General features: G+C 38.1%; 2 protein-coding genes across 6 annotated transcripts in view; one reads left to right on the top strand and one right to left on the bottom strand.

Moving 5' to 3' along the window:
- Positions 1–5,889, top strand: part of KLRG1 (killer cell lectin like receptor G1) — a 42,410-nt gene extending 36,521 nt beyond the window's left edge. For all 4 annotated transcript variants that reach the window (XR_011496936.1, XM_070494345.1, XM_070494346.1 and 1 more), the window contains 2 exons: positions 5,046–5,146; positions 5,497–5,889. Coding sequence is in view for 3 of the 4 variants with exons in the window: in XM_070494345.1 (XP_070350446.1) it covers positions 5,046–5,146; positions 5,497–5,608 (213 nt within the window). In the remaining variant the exon portion in view is untranslated. The remainder of the gene's footprint in view (positions 1–5,045; positions 5,147–5,496) is intronic.
- A 625-nt stretch (positions 5,890–6,514) lies between these two features.
- LOC106837426 (alpha-2-macroglobulin-like) overlaps positions 6,515–22,687 on the bottom strand; it is an 88,227-nt gene continuing 72,054 nt past the window's right edge. For both annotated transcript variants that reach the window (XM_070494340.1, XM_070494342.1), the window contains one exon: positions 6,515–22,623. In XM_070494340.1, the coding sequence (XP_070350441.1) occupies positions 22,568–22,623 (56 nt within the window). In that variant the 3' untranslated portion in view covers positions 6,515–22,567. The remainder of the gene's footprint in view (positions 22,624–22,687) is intronic.

A 22,687-nucleotide genomic window follows, 5' to 3' on the forward strand; every position in this document is an offset into this window, starting at 1 on the left:
TGAGCAAGTCTTTACCCATTTCTGTACTTTATTAGCTGTCATTCCTCTCCTTGAAATGAAAGAAAGAATGAAATGGACTGTTTTTCGTACAATTTCCGTGGAGAAATGAGGAAAAACTCATTTCTTCCTCATTTAAATAATCCTTTTAAGTAAGTTGGTTAAGAAATACATGAAAGATTTCAAGCTATCTTGAATTAGGGTGTCATTTCATCTATCTTACCCTACCTTTTCTCTTCAGTCTACCTCCCTACCTCCACCCTACACAATGAAGTACTCGATGTGGGTAAAGTGAAAAATGCAGAGAGTTTGTGTTCAAAAGGTTTTAGCCTCTTGCAGCATAAGACTTGACTCTACGTTCTTTAATTCTATAAATATTATTGAACACCATTTCATATATTTTTCCAGGTGCTGGGGATACAGTAGTAAGCAAGAGTTCTTGCTATTATGGTGCTTGCATTTTAGTCAGAGGAGAGACAGACAACAAAGAAGTAAACAAGTAAATATGGTGATATGTGCTTTGAAGAAAATGAAGCAGTATGCTATAATAGTGAATGTAGATATTTTAGATTGGCCAATTAAGGAATGCCTCTCTGAGGAGGTAGCATTTGAGTTGAGGCCTAGACCTGAACGGCAGCACATGTGAAAATCTAGGGGGAGCCTGGAACCTAGTAAGTGAATAAATGGTTGGCAGGCACTAGATCATGTAAGACCTTGTAATAAATAAGGATTTTAGATTTTATTCTATGTGAAAAGGGAAACCACTAGAGAGCATTAATCAGGGGCACAGAGTGATCTTATTTATTACTAGCAGGGGAAAACTTGATAAAATGCAAAAGTTTAGCACTGGGAGAGAAAACTTGGATGTTTATTCACTAAGGAGCCTTGGGTAAGCCCTTTCACCCATGTGGACATGTTTTCTCATCTACAAAGACGAGGATGATAATATTTTCCTACCTTCCAGGGTTGTCAGGAGTTTTACAACTGGAAAAAAATCCTAGAGAATATCTGAGCTAAATCCTCATAAGGAAACTGAGGGTCAACCAGATTAAGCCGTTTGTTTGTCCTCAGATAGCAGGGACAGAGCGAGTGGTGGACTCCAGTATATTGTTTTTGTTTTGCTGTCCTGAATGCCCTACTGCATATCCAGCATTTCAAATGAAATTAAGAATGAATACAAAGGGATTGTGTAAGCCTTAAAGTACCATACAAATGTAAGACATAATTGTTTATAATTGTTTTCTGGATACTCTACCTGAGAGAACAAAGCTATCACAGGAGATAGAATTTTGGGGAAGGATGTGTTGCCAAACAAGTTGTACTGATTTTTCAAATGCTTCATCTAGAAGCTACGACAACCACGTGTCCTCAGTGGAAACTAGGATTGGAATGCAATCCAGGATTGGAATCCAATTTCAAATGAAATCCAAGAGAAAATATAAGTTATCTGATCATGGGAAATAGCACAAAAGACTTGTTCTGTCTCTTATGGACTGTATGTTTGTGTCTTTCCAAAATTCATATGTTGAAACCCTAATCCTCAGTGTGATGGCATTTGGATGTGGGGCCTTTGGAAAATAATTAGATCATGAGGGTGGGGCCCTCATGATGGGCTTAGTGCCCTTAGAAGAAGAGACCTGAGAGAGCTTGCCTCTCTCTGCTTTCTGCCTTGTGAAGATATGAGAAGACAGCCATATGCAAACCAGGAAGGAGGATCTTACCAGACACCAGATCTGCTGGCACCTTGATCTTGGACTTCCCAGTCTCCAGAACTGTGAGAGATAAATGTCCATTGTTTAAGTCACCCAGCCTATGGTAATGTGATATAGCACCGTGAACTGACCAAGACAACCTCCTTTAGTGTCTTTACTGGGAGTGCAAAGAGGCTTTATGCTTCTCTTGACTTTAGAAGAGAAACTCTTTATCCATTCCAGTGAAAGTCTCCAAGTAGGTAAAGGGAACTAGTCCAGAGATACAGTTAAGAGCACAGTTCTTGAATTCTTACTCTTAAGCACCCATCTTCCTGGAGTGGAATAAAAACAATGTCGTCAAAATGGAACATCTGATGGTATCATAATAATTATAGAGCATTGAAATTTCACTGCTTTTTTAGTAGTTCCTGGATAAACGAGAGTATTTTATTCCAAAGGTATTTAATGAATTAAACTGTCATTAGAAAATATCAATATGTTTAAATGAACAAAAATGTATAACTTTGCAGCAAAATTAGGAAGTTTAAAAATATTTTTTCCTGAAACTTGAAGAAGAAAAATAATTGTCTTTGATTTTCAAAAACTTCTAAAGGAGGTTTTTCAGATTGCCTGAAGGTAATCCAGGCATACTCTGCCACCTTGGGTCTCCCTTTTCTAGCAAAATGCCCAGGTTTTAGGATATCTGACCGTGGGTATAACGAGAAATAGACATCATTATGCATTCATCAGCCTGTTCTGGGGCACTATGAGGACTCTCCCCGATACACAGGCCCAACTTAGTAACTAATTCTGGGATCCAACATTATAATATTTGTTTAAGCTGTCATCCTGGCCTGCTTTATCAAAGGGAATGTACAGTCTTTTAGCTTGCTGAATGTGCCAATAAACATCCTAGAAGTCTCACAATTTCTTCAGGGCTAGTGTAAGTGCAGTTTAGAAAGAGAGCTGAGTTACAGAGGGATGGGTTATCACAGTGGAGGACATGCTGGGGCATTGGGTTCTGGTCCAAGGCCTACCACTAAATTACTGAGAAGTAATGTGTCACTGCCCTTCTTTGAGCTTCTGTTCCTCCAAAGGATAGAAGTTTACAGAGACAGGAGAGAGATCGAAGCAAGTTCATTGAATTTGAGAATGTGATGCTCTGTGTGATGACCACTGCCAGATGAAATGGCAGATTACCTCAAAGCACCAGCACAGGAAGGAGGCTTAAAACAAATGATTAGTCAGGAAATATGTGATCACGGGAACAAGTTAGGGGCTTTTTTTTTTTAACATTTGTTAGATCAAGCTCTAACACAGAGAAAAGCAAACGAACTAAGCAACCAAGCAAAAACACTACAAAACAAGATTCCTGGGAACAAAAGGGAAGGAACAATTTGAGTGCTTTCTTATTAGTTTTCCATTTTCCTTCACAAGGTATTTGAGGTGATTCAGGGAATTGGATAAGAAGAAATAGAGTAAAGAGAAGATGCCAGGCAATTATCTCATTAATTATACTGTAGGGGAGGAAGATATTTCCTCTACCCGCTCTGGGTCCTTCTGACTGGACAACGAATTAAATTCACATAGGACAGAATAACAGGAGAAAATTAAACAAAGCTTTATAACATATATACATGGGAGAGGCTCAGGCAAACTGAGCAACTCAGCCAACTGGCCGAGGCTGCCTGTTTAAGCATCTTTACCTAAGAGACAAGGAGGAGATTTGGGGTAATGATTTGGGGCTTCAAAAGGGTACGAAGGCAACCCACATGGAAATGGAAAAGCAAATGTTTGGTAAATAGAACTTTGATAAGAGTGGGCTTCGCAAGTGTCCTCCCAGTCTACCGGAACCCAAAGTTATCTATGGTGATGGCCTGCCCTGGAGACAGGCCTTTATTTTAAATTTGTTTTAGGCAGTTAGGGGGGAAAGGTCGAATGTTCTTGCTGAGTCTGAGCCTTTATTGTCTTCAGCTTGAAATAATCCGCATACCACAGTGGCGCATCTTGGGGCAGCCTGCCCTGGACCCCATCAATACATACAGTATTTGTTGGACACACAGAGACATCAGTTATCAGTGCCCATGAATGCTACTGCACACATCTATACTTGCCCACCGCATATAACCCAGAGGATTTGGTATCTGTTAAAACACATATGAATACCTTTGAATATTCATTCATACTCTAAAACAGATAAAAACATTGAGCATTTTAGTTTATATGTAATGGTCTTCCATCTATTTTTTGCTTTTCAGACTTACAATTTTGTCCTTCCTGTTCACAAATAAACACAATACTTGTCAACATTAACATCACATCAAAACTTCAACATCACAGTGAAACTCTCTGTAACAAAAGCCATTTTCAAATTCAAGGTGGTAGTTCATTTATTGAGAAATATATTCATTGCATTAACAGCAAATTCTACAACGAAATTAATCTTCTGGGATTTATCCTTTATGTTATTTCATTTGTAGAGGCAATATCCTTAGGAAGTAAAACTCCTTCATTTGAATGTCAGACTCTACAGAGCAAAGAATCTTTTATCTCTGTTCTAGGAGTAGCATGGATATAGCCAAGTTAACTTTACCTTAAGCTTGTTTCCTTAAGAACTGTTTTTTTTCCTTGTCATATGCAAGATTGACGAGGACTTGGAAAATGAGAGTTTAGTGGGAAAAAACCAAGTATGTTTCCACAGGCTTAATAATAATTTACATGTTTATGATAATGAGAAACCTGATTACTTCTGCAGCGGTATTTAACTTTTTTCTTTCAAAGTTATTGCTCCATCCAGTCAAGGAGGAAGTTGCAATGAAAGGTAGAGGTGTTATATTTATATTATCTGTCGTGTTCCAAGAATGCAGTTGTAGCCATAAAGTTCAATTCTAGGAAGTGTTCCACTCTGCAATCAACAAAGCTTTAGAATTGGAATTTAAAAGAGAGATTAGTTATTTGGAGTAAGTGGTTGTTTTAGTCAGCTCAGACTGCTCTAACAAAGTACCGTAGACTGGGTGGCTTATACCACAGACATTTATGTCTTACAGTTCTGGAGGCTGGGAAGTCCAAGAGCTATATTAGCTTCTTATAAGGACACTAATCGCTTATTAGTGAGGGCTCCACCCTCATGACCTCATCTAAACCAGACTACCTCCTAAAGGCCCCACCTCTAAATACCATCACATTGGGGGTTAGAGCTTTAGCATACGAGTTTCAGGGGCACACAAACACGCATTCCATAATAATGGTGATGAGAGAGGGTGTAAAAGAATAATTGTTTGACCATGACACTGAGTCTTTTCTTTGATTTTCTGCATCTTGCTTACTTTTTTTCATCATCTTCGATCTTTCCCTTAGAACCTGTTCAAAAGTTTCCTCAATGAGAAATTTTACTGGATTGGTCTGAGGAACAATTCTGGCTGGAGGTGGGAAGATGGATCAACTCTAAACTTCTCAAGGTAAGGGGCTTCAAAGGAGTGCAAAAAAAAAAAAAAAACAGAGAGAGAGAGAAAAGGGAAATAAAAGTTATGTGGCTGGGGAAATATATAAAGGATAGCAGATGGAGCAGAGAGGAAAGGAAATTGGGAACAAAGAAGGAAATGAACAGTGGATAAGGGCAAAAAAACAAAAAAGGCATTTTACAGAGAGTCTAATTAGCAATTTTTATTGTTCTGTTGTTTTGGGAGCTGAGAGTAGTGGGGCCTGAATAGGGAGAAAGAATTTGCTCATTTTTTATTCCTTCGTGCTTTACAATTCCTTTACTCTGCATGTCACCTTAAGTGATTGATTTTTGTCTGATTTCTTACAGGATTCTTTCAAACAGCTTGGTACAGAAGTGTGGTGCCATCAGCGGAAATGGTCTCCAAGCCTCTAGCTGCGAAGCTCCTTTACATTGGGTCTGTAAGAAGGTCAGACTTTGACGGATGGTTAGATCTGTCATATGACTCCCTTAAAACGGGGAGCTGGCCTCTGGGTGTTGGGATAGCCATGAGTACATATATATATATATATAGTGAATGCTGAACCTTTGAGGATATGGCATTAGATGCAAGATTAAATGCAGCTTCCCCAGGGTTGATGGTTTATTGGTGGACTTTGAGAGTATTTAGATATTATCTTAACAATTTAAAAACCAGATCTAGGCAAATTTGTGAAATAGATAAAGTTTTTTTTAGTATTTTTCACTCTAGTGACTAATGCTGCTTCCTTCATCCTCACCCCCACCATCTCAGTCAAAAATATACCTTTTATATGCTATATTCTGAGCTGATCTAATGAAATCTGTGCAAATATATACTATTGCTAATGTAGCAGAGGGTTTTTATGTGCATTAATGGGTTGACATGTTACTTTTCTCTGATAATATATTTTTATCCTAACAGTGGCCCTTTGCAGATAAAGCATTATTCTAAAGAATAATGCTAATGGTGAGAAAATAAATTATGAAAGTGGATGAGAGCAGGGTGATGCTGTCTGGTCTTCAGCTCTTCACACTTACTTAAGACCTGGCCTTGACTGAATTTAGTTTTTCTGAATATGCGTAGATGTGGTTGAATGAAACAATGTGTGACTATATTTTTTCCATGTTGTGAACATGTGATTTGCATGTTGATTTTACAATAGTGGTCTCTTTGACAAGGCATTTTTGTAGAGGAAAATTTACGGAAGCAGTTTATGTGGTTGATTCTCAAATTATTTTAGGCACTAATGCCTCAAAAATGAGAAAAACTTATTATTTTTCTTTAGTAGGATTTGGACATAGATAAGGAGGGAAGATGTTGCTTAAACATATTGGAGGGAGTAATGAAAGGGACCATACTTCTTACTGTTGTTGACGCTGGATTGTAGTCTGTTTACTTGTCTTTCTCTTTCGTAGTTTTTAAGGACGTGGACTGTATCTTATCCACCATTGTATCTCAGACACCTAAAATAGTGCTTGTATCAATGAATATTAAATAAATGAATGGATTAATAAAAAGTAAGAATTTAAAAATTCTTATTCCAATTGTTTCGTTACCCCACGAGTTAATTAAAGGAATTAAGGGCAAGAAACACAGTATATCCTAATCCTCCCTAATCCTACCCTTATGAGCATTCAGTGGCTGATGCTCAAAAGACAAAGGGCCAGCTTAATCTAGATAGAATGTTCGTAGGAGAAAGTAGTGGAAACAAAATCCCATCTCCTTAGGATCTCCTACCTTTGGTCCTGGGGCTGAGGGATGTCTCTTGGATGTGATGACGGTGACTCCCTTGATTAGGTTAAGGATGTTGTGATAGTGATTCCACTTGTGCCATGGCTTGGCTGCTCCAGGGTGTACAATCTCATTTACTTATTCAAAAAGAAACAAATGAGTACAGTAGTCTCCTAAATTCTCCCCTAACAGTCGGGATGTGTGCAGCTCTCCTGTGTCACTAGGATTCAGTCCTGTTGTAAGAATTTTCTCCACCTTTCATCAGAGTTGGGTCCAGTTCTTCACTGCTTTGTCCCCTTTAAGGACGTTACATTAGAAATAGCTTATTTCCTTAGATTTATTTATTGGGGGCTAGGGTCGGTTATTGACTCAATTCATTTACCCTGCCTAGTGAAATAAAGTTTGGTAAAACTAGAAACCAAAATTTTTCTATCAGCACTTGCACTGCACAACTGATCCTTTTGGTGAACATTATGGACTAAAGTTATCTAGGACATGAAGTGTTTGGAATAGATGTTTATTAAAGATAATAAGAGTAGTAAAAAAATAGGAATGAAGAAAATCCAGAGAGGGAAAAATCTCCATGGAGGTCACAGCTACATGATAGCTGAGGGCTTAGGAAAAGTAAAAATAATAAGATTGTTTATAATCCTTGTAATGTAGAAAAACTTGGATTCTTGTCCATTTTAGTTTTTGTTATTTTATTGTACTTTAATAAGTAATTTTTTGGACCTCGGGTACAGTGATTAGAGTTCGTCATACTCCTCAGTTCATGGGGCCACGTCTTCATCAGTCCGTATGTGCATCTCTCATGTTCTCTTACCTTCCCCTTCTTCCTGTGTCCCCACTTCCATTCGCCTTTCCTCCACAGGAGCATACTTTGATTGACATCGTCCTTGAGTTTGTTTGTATCCTTACAAAATATGTAGTTTTCTTCTTCATTTGTTTCATGTTTAATTAAGTGATTTTTTAAAATATGTCTTACCATTTTACTTTTTCCACTAGCGTTATGTTTTTCAGATCTTCCATGTTGTGCTACGTACATGTAATTCATCCTTTTAACTGCTGCATAGTCTCCATTTTATGTATCCATTCTCTTAATGACGGACACCTAGTTTGCCTTTGTTTCTCTGCTATCACAAACAATGACGGGATGAATATGCTGTTACACATCCCTATTCCAAAATCTTCCCCAACTCAGGAAGTGACCCTACCATCCACTCAGTTGTTCAGATTCCAGATGAAGAGCTTTCTGATTTCTTTTTTTTTTCACTCAATACAGTGAAACAAATTTTCTCATCTTTACCACCAAAGTATATTTTAAGTCTTACTACTTCTCTCCATCTCCACTTTTTTTATTATTTTTTATTGAGTCAACGATAGGTTGCAATCTTGTGAAATTTCAGTTGTACATTATTGTCTGTCAGTCGTGTTGTAGGTGCACCCCTTCACCCTTTCTGCCCAGCCCCACCCCACCTTTCCCCTGGTAGCCACTAATCTGTTCTCTTTGTCCACATGTTTAAATTCCTCATATGAGTGGAGTCATACAGAGATTGTCCGTCTCTATCTGGCTTATTTTACTAAACATAATTCCCTCAAGGTCCATCCATGTTGTTGCAAATGGGACGATTTTGTTCTTTTTTATGGCTGAGTAGTATTCCATTATATATATATATATATATATACCACATCTTCTGTATCCAATCATCTGTTGATGGGCACTTAGGTTGCTTCCATGTCTTGGCTATTGTAAATAATGCTGCAATGAACATTGTGGTGCATGGGACTTTTGGAATTGCTGACTGCAAGCTCTTTGGATGGATACCCAGTAGTGGGATAGCTGGATTGTATGGTAGTTCTATTTTTAATTTTTTGAGGAATCTCCATACTGTTTTCCATAGTGGCTGCATCAGTTTGCATTCCCACCAGCAGTGTATTAAGGTTCCTTTTTCTCCACAACCTCCTCAATATTTGTTACTATTTGTTTTAGTTATTTTTGTCATTCTAATGGGTGTAAGGTGATATCTTAGTGTAGTTTTGATTTGCATTTCCCTGATGCACAGTGATGATGAACATCTTTTCATGTGCCTATTGGCCATCTGTATATCTTTTTTGGAGAAATGTCTGTTTATGTCTCCTGCCCATTTTTTTAATCAGGTTGTTTGATTTTTTTGTTGTTGAGTTGTGTGAGTTCTTTATATATTATGGATATTAAGCCTTTGTCAGATGTATTACTTGCAGATATTTTTTCCCAGTTAGTGGGTTGTTTTTTTGTTACAATCCTGTTTTCCTTTGCCTTGAAGAAGCTCTTTAGTCTGATGAAGTCCCATTTGTTTATTCTTTCTATTGTTTCCCTTGTCTGAGAAGACATGGTGTCCAAAAAGATCCTTTTAATACTGATGTCCGAGAGTGTACTGCCTACATTTTCTTCTAGAAGCCTTATGGTTTCAGGTCTCAGCTTTAGGTCTTTGATCCATTTTGAGTTTATTTTTGTGAATGGGGAAAAAGAATGGTCAACTTTCATTCTTTTACATGTGGCTTTCCAGTTTTCCCAGTGCCATTTGTTGAAAAGACTTTCTTTTCTCCATCGTATGCCCTCAGCTCCTCTGTTGAAGATTAGCTGTCCATAGATGTGTGGTTTTATTTCTGGGCTTTCAATTCTGTTCCATTGATCTGTGCACCTGTTTTTGTACCAGTACCATGCTGTTTTGATTACTGTAGGTTTGTAGTATGTTTTGAAGTCAGGGATTGTGATGCCTCCAGCTTTGTTCTTCTTTCTCAGGATTGCTTTAGCAATTCGGGGTCTTTTGTTGCCCCATATAAATTTTAGGATTCTTTGTTCTATTTCTGTAAAGAATGTCATTAGGATTCTGATTGGGATGGCGTTGAATCTGTAGATTGCTTTAGGTAGAATGGACATTTTAACTATGTTTATTCTTCCAATCCATGTACATGGAATGTCTTTCCATCTCTTTATGTCATCATCCATTTCTTTCAGAAAAGCCTAGTAATTTTCGTTGTATAGGTCTTTCACTTCCTTAGTTAAATTCAGCCCAAGGTATTTTATTCTTTCTGTTGCAATTGTGAATGGTATGTGTTCTTGAGTTCTTTTTCTGTTAGTTCGTTATTAGAGTATAGAAATGCTACTGATTTATGTAAATTGATTTTATACCCTGCAATTTTGCTGTAGTTGTTGATTACTTCTAAAATTTTTCCAATGGATTCTTTGGGGTTTTCCATATATAAGATCATGTCGTCTGCAAACAGTGAGAGTTTCACTTCTTCCCTCCCTATTTGATTCCTTTTATTCCTTTTTCTTGCCTAATTGTTCTGGCCAAAACCTCCAGTACTATGTTAAATAAGAGTGGTGATAGAGGGCATCCTTGTCTCATTCCTGTTTTCAGGGGCATGGCACTCAGTTTTTGCCCATTGAGTATGATGTTGGCTGTGGTCTTGTCATATATGGCCTTTATTATGTTGAGGTAGTTCCCTTCTAGCCCCATTTTGTTCAGAGTTTTTATCATAAATGGCTGTTGGATCTTGTCAAATGCTTTCTCTGCATCTATTGAGATGATCATGTGGTTTTTATTCCACAGTTTGTTGATGTGGTGTATCATGTTGGTTGATTTGTGGATGTTGAACCATCCCTGTGCCCCTGGTATGAATCCCACTTGATCATGATGTATGATCCTTTTGATGAATTGTTGAATTCAGGTTGCCAAAATTTTGTTGAGAATTTTTGCATCTATCTTCATCAGCTATATTGGCCTGTAGTTCTCCTTTTTCATGCTGTCCTTGTCAGGCTTTGGTATCAGCATGATGTTGGCCTCGTAGAATGTGTTAGGAAGTGTTCCATCCTCCCTAATTTTTTGGAATAGCTTGAAAACGATAGGTTATTAAATCCTCTCTGAAAGTTTGGTAGAATTCCCCAGGAAAGCCGTCTGGTCCAGGGGTTTTATTCTTTGGGATGCTTTTGATTGCTGTTTCAATCTCTTTCCTTGTGATTGGTCTGTTCAGTTTGTCTGCTTCTTCTTGACTAAGCTTTGGGAGATTGTAGGAGTCCAAGAATTTATCCATTTCCTCTAGGTTATCCATTTTGCTGGCATATAGTTTTTTGTAGTATTCTATTATAATCTGTTGTATTTCCACAGAGTCTCTTGTTATTGTTCCTCTTTCATTTCTGATTTTGTTTATTTGAGCTTTCTCTCTTTTTTTCTTTGTAAGTCTGGCTAGGGGTTTGTCAATTTTAGTTATGTTCTCAAAGAACAAGCCCATGGTTTCATTGATCCTTTCTACTGCCTTTTTTGTTTCAATAGCATTTATTTCTGCTCTGATTTTTATTGTTTCTCTCCTTCTGCTGACTTTGGGCTTTGTTTGTTCTTCTTTCTCTAATTCAGTTAGGTGTAGTTTAAGATTGCTTATTTGGGATTTTTCTTGTCTGTTAAGCTGTGCCTGTATTGTGATGAATTTTCCTCTCAATACAGCTTTTGCTGTATCCCGTATGAGTTGGTATGGCATGTTATCATTTTCCTTTGTTTCCAGGTATTTTTTGATTTCTTCCTTAATTTGTTCAATGATCCATTGCTTATTCAATAGCATATTGTTTAGTCTCCACATCCTTGTGCCTTTCTCAGCTCTTTTCTTGTAATTAATTTCTAGCTTTATAGCATTATGATCAGAGAAGATGCTTGTTATTATTTCAATTTTTTTTTTTAATTTGTAGAGGCTTGCCTTGTTTCCCAACATATGGTCTATCCTTGAGAATGTTCCATGTGCGCTTGAGAAGAATGTGTATTCTGCTGTTTTTGGATGGAGTGTTCTATGTATGTCTATTAAGTCCAACTGTTTTAGCTTTTCATTTAGCTCCACTGTTTCTTTGTTGATTTTCTGTCTGGATGATCTGTCCATTGATGTGAGTGGGATGTTGAGGTCCCCTACTATTATTGTGTTATTTTTGATATCTTCTTTTAGGTTTGTTAATAGTTGCTTTATGAACTTTGGTGCTCCTGTGTTGGGTGCATAGATATTTATAAGCATTATTTCTTCTTGATGAAGTGTCCCTTTGATCATTGTATATTGGCCCTCTATGTGTATCGTTACCTGCCTTATCTTGAAGTCTGTTTTGTCTGATATAAGTACTGTGACACCTCCTTTCTTTTGTTTGCTATTAGCTTGGAGTATTGTCTTCTACCCCTTCACTCTAAGCCTGTGTTTGTCCTTGGAGCTGAGGTGTGTTTCCTGGAGGCAACAAATTGTTGGATCTTGTTCTTTAATCCATTTTGCCACTCTGTGTCTTTTTATTGGAGAGTTCAATCCATTTACATTGAGCATGAGTATTGATGCATGAGGGTTTAATGCTGTCATTCTGTTGCTTGTTTTCTGGTTTTCCTGTGTTTCCTTTGTTTCTTGTCCTGTGTGTTTTAGCCTACCCATTGACTTTTGCAATTTCTTATGCTGGGTTTCTTAGGTTTTTCCTTATTTATGTTTTATGTCTCTGTCCTGTTTTTTAGTTTAGTGGCTACCCTGAAGTTTGTATTCAGAATCTCGTGTATAACATAGTCCATTTTCTGGTGGTCTCTTACTTCCTTAGCCTAGACTGTTTCAGTCCCTTTCCTCCTCCCCTCCTAAATTATTATTTTCATCTCTTATTCCAACTTGTGTTGTGAGTTTGTAGTTAAAGTGATAAGATTGTCTTTGCTTTGGTGATTTACTTCCCTTTATCCTAATGCTATAGTTGAATATTTGCTATCCTATTCCAATTCTATCTGTTTGTCTCCCTACTCTGTGTTTTGTGACCCCTTTCTCCTTTTTTCTTATTTCAGGTATGAGAGCCTTCTTGAGGATTTCTTGTGACTGTGAAATCCCTTAGCTTTTGTTTGTCTGGAAAAGATTTAATTTCTCCCTCGTATCTGAAGGATATTTTTGCTGGATAGAGTATTCTTGGCTGAAGATTTTTATCCTTTAAAATTTTGAATATGTCACTCCAATCTCTCCTAGCTTGTAAGGTTTCTGTAGTGAAATCTGCTGAAAGTCTGATAGGAGTTCCTTTGTAGGTTATTTTCTTCTGCCTTGCTGTCCTGACTATTCTTTCTTTGTCATTCATTTTTGCCATGTTTACTACTATATGCCTTGCAGTAGGTCTTTTTACATTGACAAATCTAGGAGATCTGAAAGCTTCCTCCACACAATTCCTCTCTCAATCCCTAGATTTTGGAAGTTCTCTTCTATTATTTCATTGAGCACACTCTCTGCTCCATTTTCCCTTTCCATGCCCTCAGGAATTCCTGTTATTCTTAAGTTGCATTTTCTCATTGAGTCAGCTATCTCTCAGAGATTTTCTTCCATTTTTTTAATTCTTAGTTCTCTTTCTTCCTCTGTCTGGAGCCATTCGGCCTGTCTATCTTCAATTATGCTAATTTTCTCCTCTATGGTGTCTACACAGGCATTCAGGGAATCCGTATTCTGTTTTATCTGATCCATTGTATTTTTCATCTCTAGTATTTCTGATTGATTCTTCTTTATAGTTTCAATCTCTTTTGTGAAGTAACTCCAGAACTTGTTGAGTTGTTTCTCCATATTTCCATTTACCTCATTGCGTATTTTGATGATAGCTATTTTGAACTCATTTTCACTTAGTTTACCTATTTCCAAGTCCTCAGGACATACTTCTGTATTTTTACTGTTTTCCTTTTGGACTGGAGCTTTTATAAATTGCTGGATGGTAGAGGAGCAGTTTTTGCACATGGTCCTATTATTCGGTTGCGGTTACAACCTGTCACCACTAGAAGGAGGTCGAGAGCCACGTGTTCTGAGCCCTCCACCTTCAGCCGTGATGGCGGTGTGCAGCTTGGGTTGGGGGAGGAGGGGCACTTTCTTTCTCGAGTGCCGACCTGGATTCCATCAGCTCTTGCTCTCTGGTCTCCCGGGGCCCTGACTTTCTGGGGCTACCCCACGCAAAAGCTTTCCCCCGTTAGAGGGTTTCCACTGCCCGGGCGGTGGGAGTCCTGGATGATCCCTGGGTGCACGGCCCCTTCCCCACTCCTTCCCTCACCCGTGGCAGCAATCCCAGTCTCTAGGGGAGGGAGTGAAGTTCTCTCCTACCCCGTTCTAGCTCCTCCAAGGGCGGCTCCAGCCTCTCTGCCCTCCCTGGTTTGGCTACTGTGGGTCTCTGACGATTTCTGTTCTTAGGATTTTTTTTTTTTTTGGTTGGAAAGCAGTTGCTCTTTTTGCTTGTAATTTGGAGGGGAGAGAGTCCTGGGTGAGCTCACACCACCATGTTGCTAACCTCACTCTCTCTCCATCTCCACTTTTAACTCTAGTCCAAGCCACTTTTGTTGTTCACATAGATTACTGTGACAACGTCTTTTGTTATTCCCCCCTTTAAAAACACTTTTATTGAGGTACAATTGACACCCAATAAGCTGAATATATTTAAAGAGTAAAATTTGATAAATTTTGATACACCTGTGAATCTGTCACCACAATAAAGTTATCGAATATATCAATTGTCCTGAAAAGGTTTCTCATGCCTTTTTGTAAGTCCTCCCTCTCTTTCCTCCCTGTCACCCAACACTTGCCCACACTCAGGCAACCCCAATCTACTTTCTATCACTATAGATTAGATTGCATCTTCTAGAGTTTTACAGACTCATTTATGTATGTATTTTTTTTCTGTCTTCTTTCACTCAACATAATTATTTTGAGATCCATCCATGTTGTATGTTTCAATAGTTTATTCCTTTTTATTGCTAATATTCCATTATATGAATGTGCCACAATTTGTTTATCCATTGACTGGTTGATGGCCATTTAGGTTGTTTCCAATTTTCGGCTATGAAAAATAAAGCTGCTATGAACATTTGGTACAAATCTTTGTATGGACATAGGCTTTCTTTTCTCTTGAGTAAATACTTAGGAAGTGGAATGGCTGGATTATATGGTAGGTGTATGTTTAACTTCTTAAGAAACTGCCAAGTTCTTTTTCAAAGTGGTTGTATTATTTTATATTCCAACCAGCAGTGTATGAGAGTTCTATTTCTTTCACATACTCAATGACACTTGGTATGGTCAGTCTTTAATTTTAGCTATTCTAATAGGTACATAGTGGTATCTCATTGTGGTTTTAATTACCATTTGCTCAAAGATTAATGATATTGAGCATCTTCTCATATGCTTATTTGCCATTCATATATTTTTCTTTAATGGAGTATCTGTTGAGATTTTTGCCCATTTATTTATTTGCTTATTAATGAGTTTTCAGAGTTCTTTATATATTCCGGATACAAGTTCGTATCAGATATACACTTTTCAAATATTTTTTCCTAGTCTGTGGCTTGTCTTTTAATTCTCTTAACAGTGTGTTTCAAAAAATAGAATTTTTAATTTTTATGAGGTGGAGTTTATCAATCTTTATACTATAGTTTTTACTTTTTGTATGTTGCCTAGTCCAAAGTCACAAAGATTGCTTTTATATTTTTTTCTAAAAATTTTATAGTTTTAGGTTTGCATTTAGGCCTGTGATCTATTTTGATCAAACCTTTATATGTGGTGTGAGGTATGGTTTGAGGTCATTTTTTTTCTTTTTATAGATGCCTAATTGTTCCAGTACCATTTACTGAAATAACTACCCTTTGTTCATTGAACTTCCTTGATACCTTTGTTGAAAATTAACGATCATATACATGTAGGTCTATTTCTGCATTTTTTCTTCTGTTCCATTTATTTATATGTCTATCCTTTCACTTCTACCCCACTATAATTTTATAGTGAGTCTTGAAATAAGGTAGTGTAGTCCTTCAATTTTGTTTTTATATTTTTCAAAATTGTTTTTAGCTGTTCTAGGTCCTACGATTTTTCCTATAGATTTCAGATAAATATCCTATTCATATGTTATTTTGTCCTTGTATGAATATATCAGGGGGAATTGTTGGGTCAATGGATACTTTCAAATGGGCCCACTCTCCAGCAATGTATGAGTTGAAGCGCTTATTTCTCTATACCCTCATCAAGCAAAGGTGAGGTGAATGGGGTTCCTGGGGGCTCCTCATGATCATGATAACTTTTCACTCCTGGCTCTATCCTAGAAGGATAATGATGAGTTTTTACTTAAGAGAAGGTCTTTCAGGTTCTTCACATTGGCACAACTATAAGATAAATCTTTCCCTTGCTGGTAATGATCTTCTCTCATAGCAAAACTTTGATGATAGTAAAGTCTTTATTTCCATGTTGGTCCTGGGATGCGGATGGAATTAAAGGGAGGGGAGAAAACTATTCAGGCACACAGGAGAGAGTAAGAAAGTGATGTGAAAAAAGCTAAGGAAAGAGTGATTTTCAAGGTGGAAAGAGTATTTGTCAGTATAAAATGCTAAAGAGATGTACGGTAACATGATGAGAGAAGAGTATTCAATAAAAGACAATATAGAAGTCATTGGACATCATCCATCATTGGTGTGCTGGTGAAAGATGTGAAATTTCAGTGAGCTGACAAATAAATAGGAGTTAAGGAAGTGGAAACAATGAGTTTAGAAGTCTCTTTTAAGATGTTTGTTATGGCAGAAAGGAAGGAGATAATATCTGAATAAAGGGTTATATGTAGGGCTGATAGATTTTCATATATAGATGAGAGAGCAGCATGTGTTTATAACTTGAGGTGAAAAATTCAGTTGAACAGGAGGATTAAAAATGCGTACAAGATCCTTGAGGCAGTGGATGAATATGAGACCCAAAGCACAAGTCGAAGAAATAACCTTGAGTGGAAAGAGTGCCCCCTCTCCCATGGAAGGGAGAAGGATGAATGAGGATTCTGAAATGTTTGTATAAGTTATAGGGGAGAAAATGTAGACTCTTCTTGCCTGGTGAACTCCATTTTCTCAGTGAAATAAAAGACAAGGTCATATGCTAAGAATGAAGAAGGAAGTGACAGGTTTGGGATCTATGGAAGGAAGAATTTTAGAATTTCCACAAAGGGAAAAAAGAAACATCTACCTAGAGAGACAACATTGCTGGTCAGCACTGAGAGCTCAGGTGAGGCAGGAGGTCATACATTTTTAGTGATTTCAGTCTGCACTGTTGCATGATTATTGACAACAGCCTGTGCCAGACTAGTTGTAATAACAGGGAAGTCAAATGGTAGGAATGATGAAAGGTGGGGATTTTACAGGGTAGTTTCAGGGGAGAAAAAAAGGTGTCAGAAAATAGAAGTAGCCAGAAGTAGACAAACGAAACTCAAAGAGTAGGGAACCCTAAAGTGAGGAACATACTGGATAGGAAAAGATTTGAGAATAATAGTATATGAGAAGAAATAAATGCTACAGTGAATATTTTTGTATATATACCCTATTTCTCTGTAATACGTTACTAAAAGAGTCATGGGCCAAAATGTATGGCAAATTAAAAATTTTAGTAGATACTACTAGATTACAAAAAGACTGAAGCAATTTTACTCCTACCAGCAATGGGTGAGCATTCTGATCCTCCCCCTTCTCAGCTCCACGCGGTCTCAATGTTTTAAATTTTGGCTAATTATTATTATTATTTTTTGTGTGTGGGAGGAGGAGGAATGGTATATCTCAGTTATAGTTTGTGTTTTCCTAACTGCTGGTGTCTTTGAGTGTCTTCTCAAGTTAATCTGTTATTTTTATTTCTTCTGAATTACCTGTTCATATCTCTTGGCCATTTATTCTATTAGGTTTTATCTTTTGGTCTTTTTCTTATCAGTCTGTAGGCACTCTGTATATTAGGGATAACCTTTTTGTCAGTCACATGTGTTGTAAATGTTTTCTTTCTGTCTATTTTTTTTTAAACATCATAGAGATTTTTTCTTTCTCTTCATGAATTTTAAGTTTTAATAAAGTGAAATCTCTCATTCCCCCGAACCTCCTCCTCTCATTGTGGATTCTGATATTCCACCTAGAATGTCCTACCTGGGATTTTACATACATTTTCCAACACTTTTTCCTAATAAGTGTATATTATTATCATTATTATTATTTTGTTTTACATTGTACTCATTTTTGCTGTTTTGAGTATGTCTAACTTGGAATGGAGAAGACAACTGAGTTCCAGGCCAAAATCCCGGATCAGTGTGAGGGAGGGAACAGGTTTGAGGATGATAATGACAAGAAGGAGTAGAATATGGGGTGGGCAGATGGCATGTGCCTCAAAGAAGCCATTTTTTTTTTTTATTGTGGCAAAATAGAAATAACATAGAATTTACCATTTTGGCCATTTTTAGGTATACAATTCAGTGGCATTAACTACATTCACAATGTTGTACAACCACCCACCACTCTCTCTTCAAAGAGCCATTTTTATGTGACGAAGAAATAACGGTCTGGAATCAGTGAAGGGACTAACAACAACACAACTGCAGCAGAAATGCAGACTTTCCACTTCTCATCACTTCCAACCCCCTTCCAACTTTGTGGGAAATGTAGCAGCCCTCATTTTGAGAGGACATCGTTTTTGAAAACAGTTGGGTTGCAGTTAAGGCAAAGAAGTGTGGGAATATTCTGCATAAAGGTTAATAATATAGGGTAAGCTGTTTTCAGTGTAACAGGGATTACAGTGGACACAGCAGGTAGGATTTACTGGCAGGGGCAGTGAGAGAACAGTCAAACTGTGGAGGCCCAGGCCAGGACTGGGACAAGAGTGTGGACAGGTGCCAAGGCCAGGCCTGGGCATTTCCTGCTGCCTCAGATGAGGTGCTGGTTCTATCTCCTACCCAGCTTCTCTAACTGCTTTTGGCCTGGTCAGTGTATACACTTGGTACTGCTAGCAATGGATTCTAAAGAAACGTTTGTACAAGTGTACAAAGAATTTTATTGCACTTCTACAATAGGAAAAATTAGAAACAATTCACATATCTATCAATATCAAAATGATTAAATAAATTCCTTCACCTTTTCCCTTCTTTTTTTTCCTGTAGAACAAACTTTTTAAGATGAGAGCATTTTTCTCTTTAGCTGTATAACTAAAAAACAATAATAATAAAGACAAAAAGAAACCAACCTGCACCCTCCAACCCAACTGCCAAGCTAGAATGTCAGTGAGGCATTATCTGGGTTGACGGTTCACTTGGACCTGGGGTTCTGCAGAGCGCATCCCAGGTGGAGGACTCATTTGGTCCAGCTGCATGTGGATGGAAGCTTAGACCGTGGTTGTACTGCCTCTTTTGTGCATTGGATTACCCTACTTAGTGTACCTTCTCCATTCTCCTCTCATGTCCCCTTTTTAACACCTACTCTCAAAAACTGTATTTTCTTTTTTTGCCCACCTAAGAACATGTACTGCCTGTCTTCAAAAAGGCTGCATCTCTGGTCACGTGGCTATAGGGTCAGTGACCTCATGTACACATTCCAGATTTTGTAATGGAAGCCAAGACTGTTGTAAGGTTTTGGCCTGTCTTAGCTACAATGGCTCTTGTGGCCCTGGGCTGCCTTCACTTATTTGGTCTCAAGCTAACTATTGGGTACATGACATCTCTCCGCAATTGGATAGAACGTACTCTGTAGATCCCTAGTAAGAGCTAGTAGGAGGTTCTTTTTTTCTTTCAGTTCTTCATGTTTTTTGCTTAAGGAATTTTTCCTGACTGTAAGACTCTGCACAACTTATAACCAACTCTTTGCATCTGAATGCTGCTGGCCATGACAGGTATAGAATGCTCGCTTTCTGAAACTTGTTAGTTACACTGGTTCTTTGCATGGACATTTGTTGTCTATTTTTCCTTAGAAAAATGCCTTGTCCCCATGTGAGAGCAGTGGGAACAGAGTAGGAAGAGCATTGATGCTGGAGTCAACAAGACAAACCTATATTCAAAACCTTTTTCTAATAATTCCTGTATGACTTTAGGCTAAAATGCTTAATTTCTCTGAGCCTATGCTTAGCCATCCCATATACTCATTCCATCTAAAATCTCCAAACTCTCTGTGACATCCACTTGTTTACTTCCCTCAAAGCTCTTGTCACAGTGTGATTCTCTTCATGTGTTGCTTCTTTAAAATTATTTTCTGTGTTTTGAAGATGTGCATGCTCACAGTATAAAATTCAAAACTTACAAAGGGCTATATCAGTGGAAACAGAGTCTCTGCTTCCACCTCTGACTGCCAGTCCACCCAGTTCCATTCCCTGGAGAAAAATGCGTTTGACTTTTTGTGTTCTTTTCTATGTATAATCTATTCATATACTAGCATTTATGTACACAAGCACGCGCACACACACATTTAACTCAAGTTGTAGCATAGTATAACACTGTTTTGAACTTTACTTTTTCCTCCCAATTAACAATATATTTTGACTCTTTCTGTGTTTATACACATTACAACTACCTCATTCTTTTTAATGGCTGGATGGAATTCTATTTTATGGATTTAACAGTTTCTTTAGCTAGTCTCCTGTTAATAGAGGCTTAGATCATTTCCTCTCTTCTGCCTTTACAAACAAAGCAGCAATGACTATAGTTCTACAGATGTAGTTTTGTGCTTTTGACGTGTTGGCAGCTACCATGTTGCTCTACATAAATCTGTGGATTTACATTCCCTCCGGCAATGGGTGATAATTTCATTTTCTCTGCATCTTCACCAACACAGTTTTCATCAAGCGTTTTGATCTTTGCTGATTGGAGAGGTAAAAAATGGTTTCTCATTATGATTTTAATTTGTGTGTCTCTTATGAAGAATTATAGCGAGCATCTTTTCACAGGCTTAAGAGCCATTTGTATTTCCTTTTCTGTAAACTGACAGTTCATAGCCTTCATCCTGTTTTTTTTTTTTTTCCTTCTTCTCCCCAAAGCCCCCTGGTAAATAGTTGTATATTCTAGTTGTGAGTGCCTCTGGTTGACCTGTGTGGGACGCTGCCTCAGCATGGCCCGATGAGTGGTGCCATGTCTGTGCCCAGGATCTGAACCTGTGAAACCCTGGGCTGCCAAAGCAGAGTGCGCAAACTTGACCACTTGGCCACAGGGCTGGCCCCAGTCTTCATTCTTTTTTAAAAAAATTGCGATATTGATATTTTCCCAAACAATTTGTAAGAAAAAGTTCTTTATATACTAAATAAATTGGCAATTTGAGTGTGATACAGGCTGAAAATATTTTGTCTTAGTTTCTTATTTTTTCTCTTAACTTGTGTATGATGGGATTTTTTTTTCCTAGTTAAAAGTTTTGGATTTTACATATCAAATTTACCATCTTTTCTTTAATGAATTCTGGGTTTTATATCATTTGAAGTCCTTCATTCTCCATTCTAAGATTAAATTAGTTAAGGGAGAGTATAAGACAATTGACCTCTAGTGAAAGGCATAATTATAGAAGCATCAGGAACTAACTGGAGTTGGCATTGTTGTGTCAAGGACAGAAAATTGGTGCCTCTGCCAGTGAAACAATTAAATTAGCGCAATGATTACATTTATGAAGGCTCTTCCAGGAGGCTTTGAGAACCAATGTAGAGCACTGCACATACTCACTGACAGACTCGTGGACTCATCAAATATCCCTAGACTCAGAAATAGAGCCACAAGTGGAAAACATTGCTGAGAGACTAGAATGCTCTTTAAAGATACAAAATTCTGGATGGAAGCTTACCTATGAATGATCGATTTTTGTGAGAATGCAAAAACTTACCCAGCGATGAGAGTACTAGAATATTAGAGAGAGACTTTTTTTATGTGGTCTCAAAATTTTGGCTGAAACCTAAAGCTGAGACTGACTGGTAGGTGATGAAAAGTTCTATATTCCAAAAAGAGTCCTTAGACACACCCCTTAGGACTTTCCAAACTGGTCTAGGGACAATTGCCAACAGCCCACAGAAGAAAAAGATAAAGACTGATTACAGAGGCAAATTCTTTGCAAGAATTTGTGGATGAAGAGATTGCTGGTGAGTGGGGACATCTAGAGGGCACCTGGGAGAGGTTGGGCACTTCTCACTGGAGATGGACAGAGTCTTACTCCCTGGCCCTTTCTTGCTCAGCTATGGAAATGTGCAGTTTTGGGGCTGATTGGAGAACACGAGAGTGCTTGGAAGAACCTCATGTAAGTCCCTTATTGTGGAGGGCATAGAAATTTTCGTCTGGATGTTGCTAAGGGAGGTCGGATAGTGGGAAGCTAGTAGAAATTGCCCCTAATGACAGGGTAAGAAAGGGTCGCTGCAGTGGATGTGAGCTGCAATTTCACTATTTGTTGAGTCTGCATATGAGCTTCCCTGAGCCCAGAGAGAAAGCAGAAGAAGGGAATGGAGTTTGAGTTACCTACAAAGGGCTTTGTCTAAGAGGACTTCCTGTGAGACAAAGGAAACCCACAAGAAAGAAGTCATATGGAATGTTTCACCATAAACTGAGAGTTAAGATAAAGTTAAGAGACCTTCCAGAGAGTATATCATCTGTATCAGGAAATGTTGCAGTGCAGAAATTTCTCAGAGGTGTATCTATTTGTGTGTGGGACCCCTTAAAACCCACAGAAGTGTTGCATGTGAGATAAGTAGTATCTGGGTATTATATAAGTCACGTTCAACAAGAGAAGCAGAATCAGTAGGAGATACATATCAAGAAATTTATTGTAAGGAATTGGCTTATGTAGTTGTGGAGTTGACTAGGCAAGTCCAAAGTCCAGAGGCAGGCTGTCAGGAAGGACAGGCTAGAACTCTCCAGCAGGAGCTGAAGCTGCTGTGCACAGGTGGAATTTCTTCATCAGGGAAGCTTCAACTCTTAAGCCTCTCCTGAGGCTGGAGGGCTGCCTCGCTTCCCCACTGCTGGTCTGTGGAAACAAGGATCAGAACTCAGAGGAATGTAAGCAGAAAATCTTGAATTGCTTATACGAT

Source organism: Equus asinus, chromosome 22, assembly GCF_041296235.1.
Source record: "Equus asinus isolate D_3611 breed Donkey chromosome 22, EquAss-T2T_v2, whole genome shotgun sequence".
NCBI classification, from domain to species: domain Eukaryota; kingdom Metazoa; phylum Chordata; class Mammalia; order Perissodactyla; family Equidae; genus Equus; species Equus asinus.